The following is a 15,249-nucleotide window of genomic DNA, read 5'->3' on the forward strand; positions in this document are numbered from 1 at the left end:
TCTGGCCTCAGTTTAATATCTCATCAGAAAGTCAGCACCTCCAATAGGTAACTGCAGTGGGAGTGCTAGACTTGATTTTGTGCTTCAGTCCCAGCGGTAGGAGTGGAACCCATAACTTTCTTGACTCCAAGATGAGAATGTTATCCACTGGGCCAAGGTTGACACAGACAAGGGTACCAGATTGGGTAAGGGAGTGAGGAAGACAGGACTTGGCAATAAAGACTATCTCACCATTGCTGATAGCTTGGGGTGGAGCAAGTGATGGATTGATGAATAGGATGGAAAGGCTTTAGTGAGAGGGATGAAGATATTGCCATATCTTTGAAAGTCATGATGTCAACAGATTTACCCATGATGTAGTCATAGATGGTAAAGGGAAAAACATTCTGTCGGGTGTAGATCTATCTCCCCTCCAATCTAGATCCTACCCCCAATCTAGACCCTAGCCCCCCAAATCTGGATCTTGTCCCTCAATCAAGGCCCTGTCCTCCCAATCTAGATTCTACCCCCCAATCTAGATCCTACCTCAAATTTGATCCTACCCTCAATCAATGTCCTATCCCAAATGTGGATCCTACTCCCAACCTATAACATGTCCCCAATCTGGATGCTTTCTCCAATCTATACTCTAACCCCAATCTATGCCCTACCCCAAATCTAGATCTTAACCCCGATCTAGATCCTACCTCCCAACCTATACACTACCCACAATGTAGATCCTATCCCCAATTTAGACCTTGGGCACCCCCCCCCCCATCTAGAGCCTGCACCCAATCTGAATCCTGACCCCCTCCCAATCTAGTTTCTACTATACCTACTATACCAATCTGACCAAATCCCCTCCCGATCATTTATTCCCCCCTGATCACTCCCTCTATCTTCTGATTCCAGTAGTCAGGCTGCGGCCTTCAATCTGCCTAACAATAGCCAGGAGACAGAGAACTTTTAACATAAGGTGCTCCAACAAATTTGGCGGGCCCTCTGGAAAACCCATCCTTCTGGGTTTCCCAGCAACTAAACCTCTCCCCTCCCTTCTCACTTTCCAGGTATTATCAGAGCTTCTGTGACTCTATGTAACAGCAAGACCACTCACCAAGAAAATCCTTCTTATCTTCCTCTGTTAGTCCATGAAACATTTCCCAGAAATTTGTAATGGTTTCGTCAGCCTTTGTGTACCCATGGTACACCGTATGCTGTCAGCATGTGCAGATGAAAAATAGGTGTTAATGGAACTGTGCACAGAACACAGTTTCATAAAATTGTTCCAAAAATCACAACTTTCCATGGAAGCAAACATGGCTGCAGGTGTTGTCAATAACAACTAACACTCCAAGACACTTCACAGCAGCATAATAGGAGAAAAAAATTGACATTGAACTATACAAGGAAATATCCACACAGATGACCAAAAGCTTGGTCAAAGGGGTACGTTTTATGGAGTGTCTTAAAGGAGGAGAGAGAGAGATGTGGAGGGGTTTAGGGAGGGAATTCCAGAACTTAATGTGCAGGCAACTGAAAGGATGGTTGTTAATGGACACAAATCGGAAATGCTCAAAAGGTCGTTGGAGGATTGGGGAGAACTCAAAGGTTTGTAGGTTTGGAGGAGGTAACATACAGGGAAGGGCAAGGTCATGGAGGGATTTGAAAACAAGGATGAGAATTTTAAAATCAGTCTGGGAGCCATTATTGGTCAGCGAACAAAGGGGTGATGGGTGAATGGGACTTGGTGAGAGTTAGGACACAGGCTGCAGAGTTTTGGATGACCTCAAGTTTATTGAGGGCAAAATGTTGGAAGACGTCCAGATGAACATTGAAATAGTCATGTCTAGAGGTAACAAAAGCATGAATGAGGGCTTCAGCAGCTGATGAGCTGAGACAGGGGCTGAGCTGGGTGATGCTGAGGAGGTGGAAATAGTCAGGGTTACTGAGATCAAAGATGTGAGGTCAGAAGCTCATCTAGGGGTCAAATGTGACACTAAGATAGTGAACAGTCTAGTTCAGCCTCAGATAGTTGTGAAGAAGAGGAATGGAGTTGGTGGCGAAGGAACAGAGTTTGTGGCAGGGACAGAGGACGATGGCTTTGGTCTTTCCCTGATAAGCATGGTTAAGGGAGGGCAGTCTCAGGCTGAGGCAGTGGCAGGCCCTTTCAAAACAGGCAACAGCGACACTGCCAATGTACTAACTTTATTTTGAGGCCCTTTACTACACTATTGTGGCTGGTTTCCAGAGAGTTAAAATCAAGCTCTTTGTTGTTTGTTTGACATGCAGAGATAACAATAATACTTAAACATGCAGGAAGACAAGAAAGACAGCAGCTCACTTCCTCCAGCAGTTTCCAGTCATATTTGGTGTTTCCTTGGATAACAGCCATCAGTTCAACAGGCAGGAATATATCTACAACTGGCAGTGGGAAAGCCCATCGAAATCCATCTGAAAAGGCTTTAAAATGTTTTTCCACTGATGTGTTAAAGACATAATCCACATAGTTGTCAACAAACTGCTTTCTGAAACAGAGAAATGCAAACAGAGCATTGATTAAAATGGATAATCTTAAATACTTGCAAAACTTAGAACATAATATCTAATGTTAGATATGATTCCGCGATTGGACAGCACTTACTGAATAATCTTGAGTGTATTAAGGATTACACTAACAACCAATTTAAGATTATCAGTCAGCTCACAATGTGGCTCACTTATGCTTGCTAGAAGCTACATATATTTGTATGTAGGGATGTGTCCTCTGCAGGAAAAAGGAATATGTCCAGGGTTTGCCCCTTTTTTGGAATTAAGCAAAGGCATGGGAGACAACAGTTCCTTGTTGCAATTTCCATGGCAATGCCTTGACCAATCATTCATGACTTGAGAAACAATCAGCACCCTTTTCTCATGCAGTATAAATTATTGCTCCCTTTGAAATTTGGCATTCTTGTACCTGTCCTGATGAATGCAAGAAGAAAAACTTTGACTGCATGTCTCTTGTTTCAGGAATACTTAAGTTCTATACTACGCTATCATTGGTATTATGTAACTATCCCCTATTCATTTCATTTTTCTGGAAAAATAATCCTGCTTTTACTAGGAGACTTTGCTGCAGTTTCAGCAATGGGTTCTGTTTGCCCTCGTTTGTAGAGATTCTGCTTAAATAAACTGTGTTGGGAAGTAATTAGACTGTTTGCTGTGAGTCCTGTAGTAAGAGCTGCCCCATCTCCAACTCAATGACTGACACAGTGCTGTCAATAGACACTTTGACATTTTAAGTGTAACAGTCAGGGCAGAAAACGCTGAAACGCATTCTGAGTACACATTCTATTTATCAATGGCACATCTCCAGTGTTTAAACTGTTAGTCATATGGTGGAATAGGACAATGCTGTTGTGTATTTAATGGCTGCAATAGCATGGTGGATATGTTACTGAACTAGTAATACTGAGGCTGGATTAATGATCCTGAGATATGAGTTCAAATCCCACCAGGGTAAGTGGGCAATGAAACTCAATTAATTAAATAAATCTGTAATTAAACACCAAGTATCAGTAATGGTAACCATGAAACTACTGAATTGTTATGGAAACCCATCTGGTTCACTAATGCCAAAAGGAAATCTATCATCTCTGTATGTGACTCCAGAACCACTAGCAAAGCATTCATTTGTATTCAAGAAGACATCTCACTACAACCTTCTTGAGGGGCAGTTAGGGATAGGCAATAAATGCTGGCCAAGCCAGCAATACCCACATCCCATAAATGAATTAAAAAAAGTCCTAATTGAGGAAATCGTTGAAATATTGAAGATTTTGCATAGGTGCAGGAGTTGGCCATTCAGCTTTTTGAGTCTGCTCAGCCATTCAATTAGACCACAGTGATCTATCTGCATGCTAACTCTATCTAGCTTCTGTGGACCTGTAATCCTCAATGTTGTGTCGTGTGTGCTCTGCCTGAAGGCAGCTTCCTGGTTCAGGGTCCGCTGAAATTTCAGCCTGAGCTGTTTTCTTGGCAGTTTTTTCTCACTGGTGACTTGCCATTGCCTTTCACTCTCAGGGACAGGGCAAGGAGGCAGGTCCCAAGTCTACCTCAGTTGGTACGGGAATAGAAGACACACGCCATCCATCAACCCAATTGCGCTGACCAACCCCCTGTAACCCTCAAATACCATTGCCTTAAGAAATAAGATGCAGTTGCCAATTGTCCAAGAGTCTCCAGGAGTCAAAGATGACTCTGCTGTGTTCAAGGACCAAGAGGAAGAGTATGGGGACATCAAGAAACAATGGTGCGCTTTCCTCATTTTCTATTAATGTAGTTAGTGGCTGCACTACAAATGTAATTCATTGCCTGTAAAGCATTTCGAGATACCCTGAGGTACTGCAATGTGCTAGATAAATGCAAGTCTTTCTTTCTGTTATTAGAAGAGGAGATCTTACCTGTTATGTTTTTTTACAGGAATGTTTTTACCATTTGGAATAAATTCATGTTCAGTTACAGATCCATCAATCATTTCTTTCCCTATCTGAAAAAGACAACCAAATGGAGCATTTTGTTACCATAAATTGGCAACAGGCCTAGATGTGATTTTATCGCTTGGATATGTAATATGTTTGTATCAAAATTCTCAGGCACCCACTTTAACAGAGATATGAACTCATCAGGCATAATTTTGACTGGGTGTTATTGTGTGAAATGGCTGATTTTGATTGAGCTACCTTGTCCAATCTGCTGGAAATTTAAATCTGAAGAAATGACGGGGAGCTTAATCGATATATCCCACTTTACACTTCAGACTAAACTCAAAATGAACCCCATTTACTTTAAATTGGTCAACCCTCTCAGTGAAATAACAAGGAATTTGATACAAATGCATTGAACCATTGAATCCTGTGCTCCCAGCAAGGAGACCCTTCCACGGGGAGATTGGAATGCAACAACATGGCCCTGATTCTCCATCCCATTTCCCTCTGGGGTGTGGCTCCCCACTAGGGTTGCCATTCTCTCCAGGATTGGCCTGGAGTCTGGAGGATATAAAGGTTAATCTCCAGAGCACTACTGTGAGAAAATCCAGGGTGGAAAATCATAAATTGTCTGGTGTTTTCATTTCTTTTTGTTCACTAAGTTGAAAAAATATTGGAGGTGGGGAAATTGGCTGTTGCGTTTGGGGGTCAAGAATCATTCAAACAAGTAATAAAGAGTCTGCCCACTTTATACTCGGTGTGGGGAGGTGGGGTGTCAGGAAGATGGGCAGCTTGCGTGACCAATGGCAGGAGTGTGGGGGCAGGGCAGTTGGCAGGAAGAGATCATGTGATGAAACCTCCAGGAATACACACATTCAGAGTTGGCAACCCAGCTCTCCGCAGGATGGTGGAATGGTCAGACCATAATATCACTCATGGTTTTGTGGATGGACATGTCAGGAGCAATAGAGCTCAGCTTCCAATTTGTTTCTGTTGCACAGTGTTAGTTTCAGATGGGCACGTCTTAAAGAAATATCCATAATCTTCCGTAGCTAAGTCTTTATTAATTATCAGAACTATTTACACATATACAGTAAAGGGGACAGGCTAGGAAATATCTCCACGATTAGGTCTTTACACATCTCTGCTTAACACCACACTGACCCTGGGTCTGGGTCACGTGCCTTCTTACATCAGTGTGTGGCCGGAACTCTACTCAGCCCCACATTAACCCTATATGTGCCAGACCCTTATACTACAGTTTTGACATAAGTGGGGTTAATTACAATCTCTTGCCAAAAACATTGATTTCTTAATAAATGCACAATGGGGGAACCAGGACTTTGATTGTCATATATTTTCATCAGGTTAAAATATATCACTGATGGATGGGTAGATCTTCCAATTCACCCAATTTTGCTAAAGTGTTTTCTCTCTTTTATATCTGAGGTTGATCTCATGGGAAAGGAAAAGCTACTATAAAAATGAGACTATGAATAATTGTAAATTAGGTAGGTGGTTAATTTCTAAAATATTATTTGTTCTTGGGACCTGGCCCCCATTTATTTTGCATCCCGAGTACAGTAAGAGTGGTTACTAGACCACTTCACAGCCAGGCATCTATCCAAAGGGATTGTAGTGGAAGTTGCTATCCCTGAAGGATGTTAATGACCCAGTAGGGCTTTTGCAACAATCCAGGAACTTTCATGGACATTTGTTGTGTCCACTGATCTAGAATTACACAGCACAGGAGGAGGCCATTCGGCGCTGTATATCTGTACTGGCTCTTTGAAAGAGCATTTCAATTAGTCCCACCCCTCCCCCCTTGCTCTTACCCCCTAACCCTGCAAATTTTTTCCATTGAAGTATTTACCAAATTCCCTTTTGAAAGTTACCTTTCAGGCAGTGCGTTCCAGATCACAACAGTTCACTGCGTAAATCTTTTCCCTCATGTTCGATCTGGTTCTTTTGGCAATTATCTTAAAGCTGCGACCTCTGATTATCAACATCCTACCATCCTCCTTATTCATCCTATCAAACCCTTCACGATTTTGAACACCTCTATAAAGTCTCCCCTTAACCATCTCTGCTCTAATGGGAACAATCCCAGCTTCTTTAATCTCTAAAAGTAACTGAACTTGCATGGCGGGGAGGCTACAGCAACTGGTGACATAGTCTCAGGATAAGGGACAAGCCATTTAGAACTGAGACCATGAGGAATTTTTTCACTCAGAGGATAGTGAATCTTTGGATCCCTGTAGTCCAGAAGGCTGTGGGGGCTCAGTCAGTCAGTATGTTGAAGACAAGAACCGATAGATTTCTAGATACCAATGAAGCCAATGGATATAGGGATATTGTGGGAAGATGGTGCTGAGGTAGATGATCAGCCATAATCTAGCTGAATGATGGAGCAGGATCGAGGGGCTGTATGGCTGACTCCTGCTCCTATGTCCCTCTGATGTCTTTCATCTCTGGCACCATTCCAGTATATTTCCCCTACACCCTCTCCATCCTTGGCCTTCTTAATTATCCCCTATATCACCAGATTCATTGAACTCATGATTAAAACTTGCTCGGTGGGATTTGAAGTGATTGACCTTTATCTGCCCTCTAAAATAGCCTAGTGGACACTCAGTTCAACGGCAGAAAAGGATGGGCAACAAACGCTGGCCTTGCCAATGGCACCCACACCCCATCAAAGAATAAAATAAAGGCCTAACCGCTGGGCAGTTGGGTACTTTGCCCTCTACACTGCTGTAGCAAGGCTCTGATTTTAAAACTCTCATCCAGTTTTCAATTCCTTCCATTCCTCCCTATACCTCTAATCTTCCCCAGTCACATCAAAACTCGCTGACATCTCTGTCCTTCTTATGTCTCCTTGATTTTTGTTGCTCCACCATTGGCGGCCAGGCCTCAACCTCCTGGGCCCTAAGCGCTAGAATACTCTCCCTAGGCCTCTCCTCTTCGATCACTAACGCTCCATTCATCCTTTAAGATGCTCCTTAAAACCTACATCTTCAATGAAATTTTTGGTCACCATTCCTGATGACCCCTTTTGTGACTTAATTTTCAATTTTCTCTGATAATCGCTCCTTTGAAACACCAGTGGATTCTTTTTGCCTCATTAAAGGCATTATAAAAATGTAGAGTTTTTGTTGTCATAGCCTAAAGTAACAGCCATAGGAAGATAAACCAAGGGCTTGACAATGAATCAATTAATAAATTTAACTGCTCACTCTGAAATTGAGTCAAACAGACAACCACAGGGTCAGGTCTGATCCCAACGATCTGAATCAGGTTAGCAACAGGATAATGCCATCGACCAGAAACTGAACTGGACTAGTCATATACATACTGTGGCTACAAGTCCAGGTCAGAGATTAGGAATCCTGCTGCAAATAACTCACCTCCTCACTCCCCAAAGCCTGTCCACCATCTACAAGGCACAAGTCAGGAGTGTGATGGAATACTCCCCACTTGTCTGGATGAGTGCAGCTCCCACAACACTCAAGAAGCTTGACACCATCCAGGACAAAGCAATCCGCTTGATTGGCACCACATCCATAAACATTCACTCAGGAGTGGATGCACAGTAGCAGCAGTGTGTACCATTAACAAGATGCACTGCAGAAACTCACCAAGGCTCCTTAGACAGCATCTTCCAAACCCTCGACCACTACCATCTAGAAGGACAAAAGCAGCAGATAGTGGTGTAGACAGTGGTATAGTGGTAATGTCACAGGGCTAGTAGAGGCCCAGCTTTAGGATTAGGGGTTCAAATCCCACCACAGCAGCTGGTGGAATTTAAGTTCAATTAATAAAAGCTAGTCTCAGTAATAATGACCACAAAGCCATTATCAGATGTTGTAAAAACCCATCTGGTTCACTAATGTTCTTTAGGGAAGGAAATCTGCTGTCTTTACCCGGTCTGGCCAACATGTGCTCCCAGGTCCTCAGCAATGTGATTGACTCTTAATTACCCTCTGAAATGGCCTAGCAAGCCACTCAGTTACAAATGTGCAAACAAGGAGCAGGAGTAGGCCGTTCAGCCCCTCGAGCCTGCTCTGCCACTTAATAAAATCATGACTGATCTGATAGTGACCTCAAATCTGCATCCCACCTACCTCCCCCTTGCTTGCCAAGAATCTATCCACCTCTGTTTTAAAAATATTCAAAGAATCTGCTGCCATCTCCTTTTCAGGAAGAGAGTTCCAAAGACTCACAACCCTCTGAGAGAATAAATTTCACCTCATCTCCGTTTTAAATTATTTTTAAACAGTGACCCCTAGGCCAGAATTTTCAGCTTGGCGATCGGGCCCCGCCCCCGCTCGCCGAGGTGTAAAATGACACAGGGTGAGGTCAGGCGTGCGTCCCGAGGTCACCGCGCGCCATTTAGATTTTCAGTTCGGCGGGCACGCGGCCGACTCAGCTGTGCGCCCGCCGAGCGGTCAAAGGCTTATTAAGGCCATATAAAAACGAATTAAACCAATAAACGGAGCTGCCCGTCCAACATTAAGGTTGGTGGGGGGGGGAGGGCAGGCGAAGAGCCCAGGCAGCCTTCAGATTTTTCATGGAACCTCATCCACGGGCGGGATGAGGCTTCATGAAGGGTTTATAAATGGAATAAAAATTTTTATAAAAATTCATTGACGTGTCCCAGCTCATGTGACACTGTCACATGGAGGGGGGTGGGGGGGGGGACATGTCTTAACATTTTTTCTTTTCTTTATTTAGGTTTTTAAACTTAAACTAACCCGCCTGAGGCACCTCTGTGATGCTCCATGAAAGAGCGCACTCCCCACTCAGGGAACCCCTCCTCACCACCGCCCACACAGGGAGCACTCAGCGCTTCCGGGCGCACGTCACACTGGGCGGGCCTTAATTGGCCCACCCACGTAAAATGACAGCGCGGACCGGATCGGGGACATCGATTGGGTCCACTCCCACCCCAGCACAACCGCCCCCCCCACCCACCCCAACAGAGGGAAAATTCTCCCCCTAGTTCTAGATTCTCCCACAAGAGGAAACATCCTCTTCACATCCACCCTGTCAAGACCCCTCAGGATCTTAAATGTTTCAATCAAGTCGCCTCTTATTCTTCAAAACTCCAGCAGATACAAACCTAACCTGTCCAACCTTTCCCCATAAGACAACCCACCCATTCCAGGTATTAGTCTGAGAAACCTTCTCTGAACTGCTTCCAACGCATTTACATCCTTAGTTCTGGGGCAATTTGGAACAGGCAACAAATGCTGGTTTTGTTGGCAACACCCACATTATGAAAAAACACACTTAAAAACAATCAAACAAATGCTCCTGCACTGCATAATAATTGCTTAATTTTGTACAAGTGATGGATATTAATTGGGTCTTCACTTTGGCCATACATTGAAACTGTGGTCTGGTTGAGTTCGGAGGTGAATGCATGTAATATACACTCTAAATAAATGTAAGACTGAATAAATATTGGCTCCAGTATGATCCTTCAGCTACTGGCTTTTGAGAATATCACATATGTCACGCCAGAGAGGATTACTTCAAGCTTGTGCCATCTAACCTCAGCGTGAGTTAGTAACCTCACAGAGAAGAGGAAAAAAAATCAAAGAAAGATGAAGAAAGCAAGAGGGACCTACAGTGAAATTCCAGCAGAATGTCTCTTCGATATCATCATCCTCATAATTGAGAAGCTCCTGCAGATTTCTACAGCAAAAATAGAAAAGTTAGATCATGAACATCAGCTGTCTGAACTGTTGCCAAAGAAAACAAACTGGCCTTTTGTGTATCCCTAATTTTAATCGCTCCATCTTGCATCCATGCTTTTTGCTGCCTAGACCCTAAGCTCTAGAATTCCTCACTCTCCTCCTACAAAACATTACTTAAAACCTAAAAATCTTAAAAGCTTTGTTTATCAGCCCCAATCCCACCCTCTGTGCCCGGTGTCCAGTTTTGTTTGATGATGCTCCTGCAAAATGCTTTGGAATGTTTTACTATTTTAAAGTGCTATATAAATACAAGTTGTTGTTGTTCCTTTGTTAACTTAAAGATATGAACAGTTACAATTTTAATTTTTAAACTTTTTTCCCCCACTAGGAACACAGGAACAGGAGGAGGCCATTTAATCCCTTGAACCTGTTCCGCTATTCAATCAGATCATGGCTGACCAATAACCTGCTTTCACCCTAATATCTCTTAATACCTTTGGCTAACCAAAACTTTCCAATCTCACATTTAAAATTAATGATTGATCTAGCAAGGGAGTTCTGAATTTCTACCACTCTTTGTGTGTGAATCCCTTAAAAATGCAGCTGTCCACTGTTTGTTAACGCAGCTCTGAAGTCTGCAATGATATTTATAGAATGGCAGTCAGTTAATCCCTCTGTGTTAGTTAGTTAATCAAATTGTGGATTTTCTAACTAGACGAGAGAAAGGTAGTCAGTTAATCTGGCTGTGTTAGTTAGTTAATCAAGTTGTGAATTTTCCAACTAGACTAGAGAATGGCAGTCAGTTAATCCAGCTGTGTTAGTTAGTTAATCAAGTTGTGGATTTTCTAACTAGATTAGAGAATGGCAGTGAGTTAAATTAATCCAGCTGTGTTAGTTAGTTAATCGAGTTGTAGATTTTCTAACTAGGTTAGAGAATGGCAGTCAGTTAATCCGGCTGTGTTAGTTAGTTAATCGAGTTGTGGATTTTCCAACTAGACTTGAGAATGGCAGTCAGTTAATCCAGCTGTGTTAGTTAGTTAACCGAGTTGTGGATTTTCTAACTAGGTTAGAGAATGGCAGTGAGTTAAATTAATCCAGCTGTGTTAGTTAGTTAATCGAGTTGTAGATTTTCTAACTAGGCTAGAGAATGGCACTTATTAAAATCTAACCACAGAAATTTGTTACACATTCAGGACTGCACTGGACTGTGATTCCAGATTCAACTTGCCAATTGGTGCATGAATTTAGGATTTTGTGACTCGACCATTGCTAATTAAGTCAAATAGCTATGTGTGAAAGTCTATGTTCAGTACAAACTACAGGATTTGTTATGGATTAAATACTGTACATCTTTCACAGAAGTTAATAAAATATTTGTCCTTGACTCACCGCCCTAGTGTTGGTGAGAGTTCCTTCAGGTCTTCCAGAGTGACTGGAACATTGAGTAACTTCTTGTATAGGGCCAAAGGAAAGTGAAAGTCCGCGACAAAGCCATGGTATAGAGCAAGCCAGCAGAGAATTCCCGCCAGGCGAAAAATATCAATAATTTCTGGGTCCTGCATAAATAAAACTGATACTATAACTTCCGGCCTGGAGATTAATTTCAGTGTGAACCGTGGATGAGGTTTCGTGAAAGATGCAAAGGCCGCCTGGGCTCTTTGCCTGCCACCTCCCCCCCCCCCCCCACCCCCCAACCCCCGCCCCCCCCCGCCCCCCACCCCCTGCCCGCCGCCCCCTGCGCCCCTCCACCCCCCACCCAGCCTTAGGGTTGGACGGACGGGCAGCCCTGACAGTTACTCCAGTTAGTTTATTAACGGCCTTAGTAGGCCTTTGACAGTTCAGCGGGCACACAGCCAATTCCGCACGCGTGCCGAACTAAAGATTGGAATGATGCGCGGTGATGTCGGGACACTTGCCTGACATCACTGCACGTCATTTTACATGTCGGCGTGTGGGACCCGCCCTCACACACCAAGCAGACGATGCTGCCCCATGCCTTCTGGCTGCGCCATCTGTTGACTGGGCTAACAGTTTGATACAAGCATTCCATTCAGCAAGGGATACAACTACAATAGCAATAACTGTGGTGAAATATTTATTTTCTCAGATGTGGTGCTTCCTGAGAGTACGCCACCATTAATATTAACTCTACAGGTTAAGGGTTTTATACTAATATGACCCCTGACGTTATGGACTGGATTTTTATGGGGGTGTACTGCTCACTCACCCGCAAGAAAACTCGGTTCCAGACTGACCGACCGTCCTTAAATAAGGCCGCCCCGTAGCGATAGTCCGCTCTCAGTGACCTGACCGAGCTGAGGGTCAGACTCCTGCCCCACATTGGGAGGAGCTCCCGCCCTCGAGAGCTGCCAGGCAATCTGATTGGCCGGCTGCTCTAGCAATCCCAGCAGCGCCAGAGCTGGGTAGTGGGCGCTGCCGGGGCTGCAAACAGTACCGCGGTGAAGAGTGATGGCAACCTGACCCAGGAAAGCCCTGGACCGGAAGGGTCGGGCGCCCTAGGGAGGGAGCACGAGATGGTTGAGGGGCCGAGTTTTGGAAGCCGGGCAGGGGGGCACAGAGTGAGGGAGGTAACATCTTTAGGGGAGGGAGGGTTGACCCTGAGGTGCACAGGGCACCCCCAAATTACATAGCACCACCACCAGCACCCCCCCCACCTACCTTCCTTCCTTCCTGCCTTTTCAACAAAGCTGATTAAAAAAAGCCTTCCCACTCTCGCCCACCAGCGTATCACAGCAGCGGAGGTGACTGAGGGGCTTACGCGGGCAATAATTGGCAAACTAAGGCCCTCAATAGGCTTAAGTGTGGGCGTGTTATTGGGCACTCGCTGAGCCAACCCCACCCGCACCCCCCCCCACCCCCCAAACCCCCGCTCCCCACACCACCTCCCAGTCAAAAATACGCCCAGCCGAGTGCTATAAAGTCCAGGCCTGTGATCCAGTAGCATCCTTGCCTCTAAGCCAGGGAGCTGTGTATTCAACTCTGGAGCTTTAAGTACAAAATCCAGACCAACAGTTCAGCGCCGAGGGAGTGCTGCACTGTCAGAGCTCTACGATTTTACAATTCACATACCCATTCCGGAAACCAAACAAGCCTGGATTCCTCGAATAGCTTGAATGCCTTCGGCTGAGTACACATTTCCTCAGCTATGATGGAGAAGAACTCCTGTGACACTCCACCGTCATCAATAGCTGGTTCACCCTTGAACCAGACCTGGAATAATTGTAACAAATAGACCAGAATTAAAAATGTACAATCTTATTTTCTTCATATTTGTACCCTCCTACTTCTCCTCTTTTTTAACCTTTTAGAGCATCAACAACTACTTGCATTTATCTAGCACATTTGAAATGTCCCAAGAGCAATCATCAATCATCAAATTGAGTTTTAATACTGAGGATAAGCGACGAAAAACTTACTCAAAGGAATATTTTTTTAGGAGTATCTTAAGGGAGAAATGAGAGGTAGAGAGGCAGAGACACTCCATGAGGAAATTCCAGAGCTTAGACCCAGGAAAGTGAAGGCACGGCCACCAATGGTGGAGTGCAAGAGGCAAGAAGTGGAGGAACCTCGAGGGCTGTTGGGCTGGAAGGGTTTACGGAGATGGGGAAGGGATTGGCGCAGTTCCTCGGTAATTATAGAGAAGAACTCCTGTGATATCCACCATGATTGACAACTGATTTTTCCTTAAACATGACCTAAAGTAGTTGCAACAAATAGACCAGGATTTGAAATCTTATTTTCTTCATATTTGTATCTTCCTATTTTTTTCTCTTTAGGCTGCAATTTGAAAACAAGGATGAGAATTTTTAAATTGAGGCGTTGCCAGACCAGGAGCCCATGCCATTCATGAGCACATGGGTGATGGGCAAACAGGATTTGGCACGAGTTAGTTTAAGGGGGCAGAGCTTTGGTTGAGCTGAGGGTGATGGAGGGTGAAGGATGAGAGGACAACCAGGAGTGTGTTGAAATTATCAAATCTAGAGTAACAAAGGCATGGATGAGCATTTCAGCAGTGAATGGTTGTGAAATAATAGCTCCTCATTCAAATGTCAGATCGAAGGAAGATATTCAAGAAAAAGGCTGTAACACTGTTGGGTTCCGTTATCAATGCGATTGACACATTATTAGCCTGACAAAGAGGACATTTTAACCAAACAAGGTTCTAAGTAATGAAAACAGGCAATGCTAGAAACACCCTATGGGCAAGACAGCATCTATGGAGAAAGAAACAGAGTTAACGTCTCGGGTTGATGACCTTTTATCAGAACTGGAAGAGGTTAGGGATTTAACAGTTTATAAGCAAGTGCAGAGTCAGAAAAGAAGTGGGGGGCAGTGGTGGGTGCGGGGTTGGGTTGGGACGGTGAACAAAGGGGAAAGGTTCATATTAAGGTGGAGGACACGAGGGATTACAACTACGTATATTGGAGAGAACACCTAGTATGTATATTGGTGAACACCAGCGTTTTGACTTTACATAGGAAGTAAGTATTTCAAGAGACTGTCTGAAACTAGGAAGACCCCAGGGAACACTAAGAGAACAGTTCAGGTGCCATAGACACCACTTCAGTCAAATTTCACTACCAACCATCCTGCATGATTTTCTCAAAGACTTGTTCCTTGAATTCAGATACTCATGTTGACATTTCTCTGAACATTCTAGACTTGTGGTTCATTTTTGCTAATTGGATGTTTTATGTCAAACAAGGAATCTTAAAAAATCAAAGACTTGCATTTATATAGCACCTTGCAGCACCTCAGAACCTCCCAAAGCACTTTACAGCCAATTTTATGCTTTTGAAGCGTAGTCACTTAGGCAATGTAGGAACCCAACAGCCACCATCTTGCAAGTTCCCACAAGCGCACTGAGGTCAGAACCAGATTTTAGTAATGTTGGTTGAGGGATAAATATTGGCAAGGAAGCCAGGGAAAAATTACCCGCTCTTTTTCAAGATATTGCCATGGGATTTTTAGGGACATCAGTATTCCCAGCTAGTAGATGCAATGATCCTGGGGGGCCTAAGTTTAACATCTCCCTTGAAAGATAGCACCTCCAACAATGCAGCACTCCCTCAGTACTGCAC

General features: G+C 44.1%; 1 protein-coding gene across 1 annotated transcript in view; it reads right to left on the reverse strand.

The window, feature by feature from the left end:
* Positions 1–15,249, reverse strand: part of LOC121284980 (probable E3 ubiquitin-protein ligase HERC3) — a 43,735-nt gene that overhangs the window by 1,822 nt on the left and 26,664 nt on the right. Inside the window, exons 11-16 of the mRNA XM_041201022.1 lie at positions 13,238–13,378; positions 11,537–11,703; positions 10,079–10,145; positions 4,422–4,507; positions 2,321–2,504; positions 1,094–1,193 (exon numbers count right to left, since the gene is read on the reverse strand). Of these exons, the coding sequence (XP_041056956.1) occupies positions 1,094–1,193; positions 2,321–2,504; positions 4,422–4,507; positions 10,079–10,145; positions 11,537–11,703; positions 13,238–13,378 (745 nt within the window). The remainder of the gene's footprint in view (positions 1–1,093; positions 1,194–2,320; positions 2,505–4,421; positions 4,508–10,078; positions 10,146–11,536; positions 11,704–13,237; positions 13,379–15,249) is intronic.

This window comes from Carcharodon carcharias, chromosome 1 (genome assembly GCF_017639515.1).
Source record: "Carcharodon carcharias isolate sCarCar2 chromosome 1, sCarCar2.pri, whole genome shotgun sequence".
NCBI classification, from domain to species: domain Eukaryota; kingdom Metazoa; phylum Chordata; class Chondrichthyes; order Lamniformes; family Lamnidae; genus Carcharodon; species Carcharodon carcharias.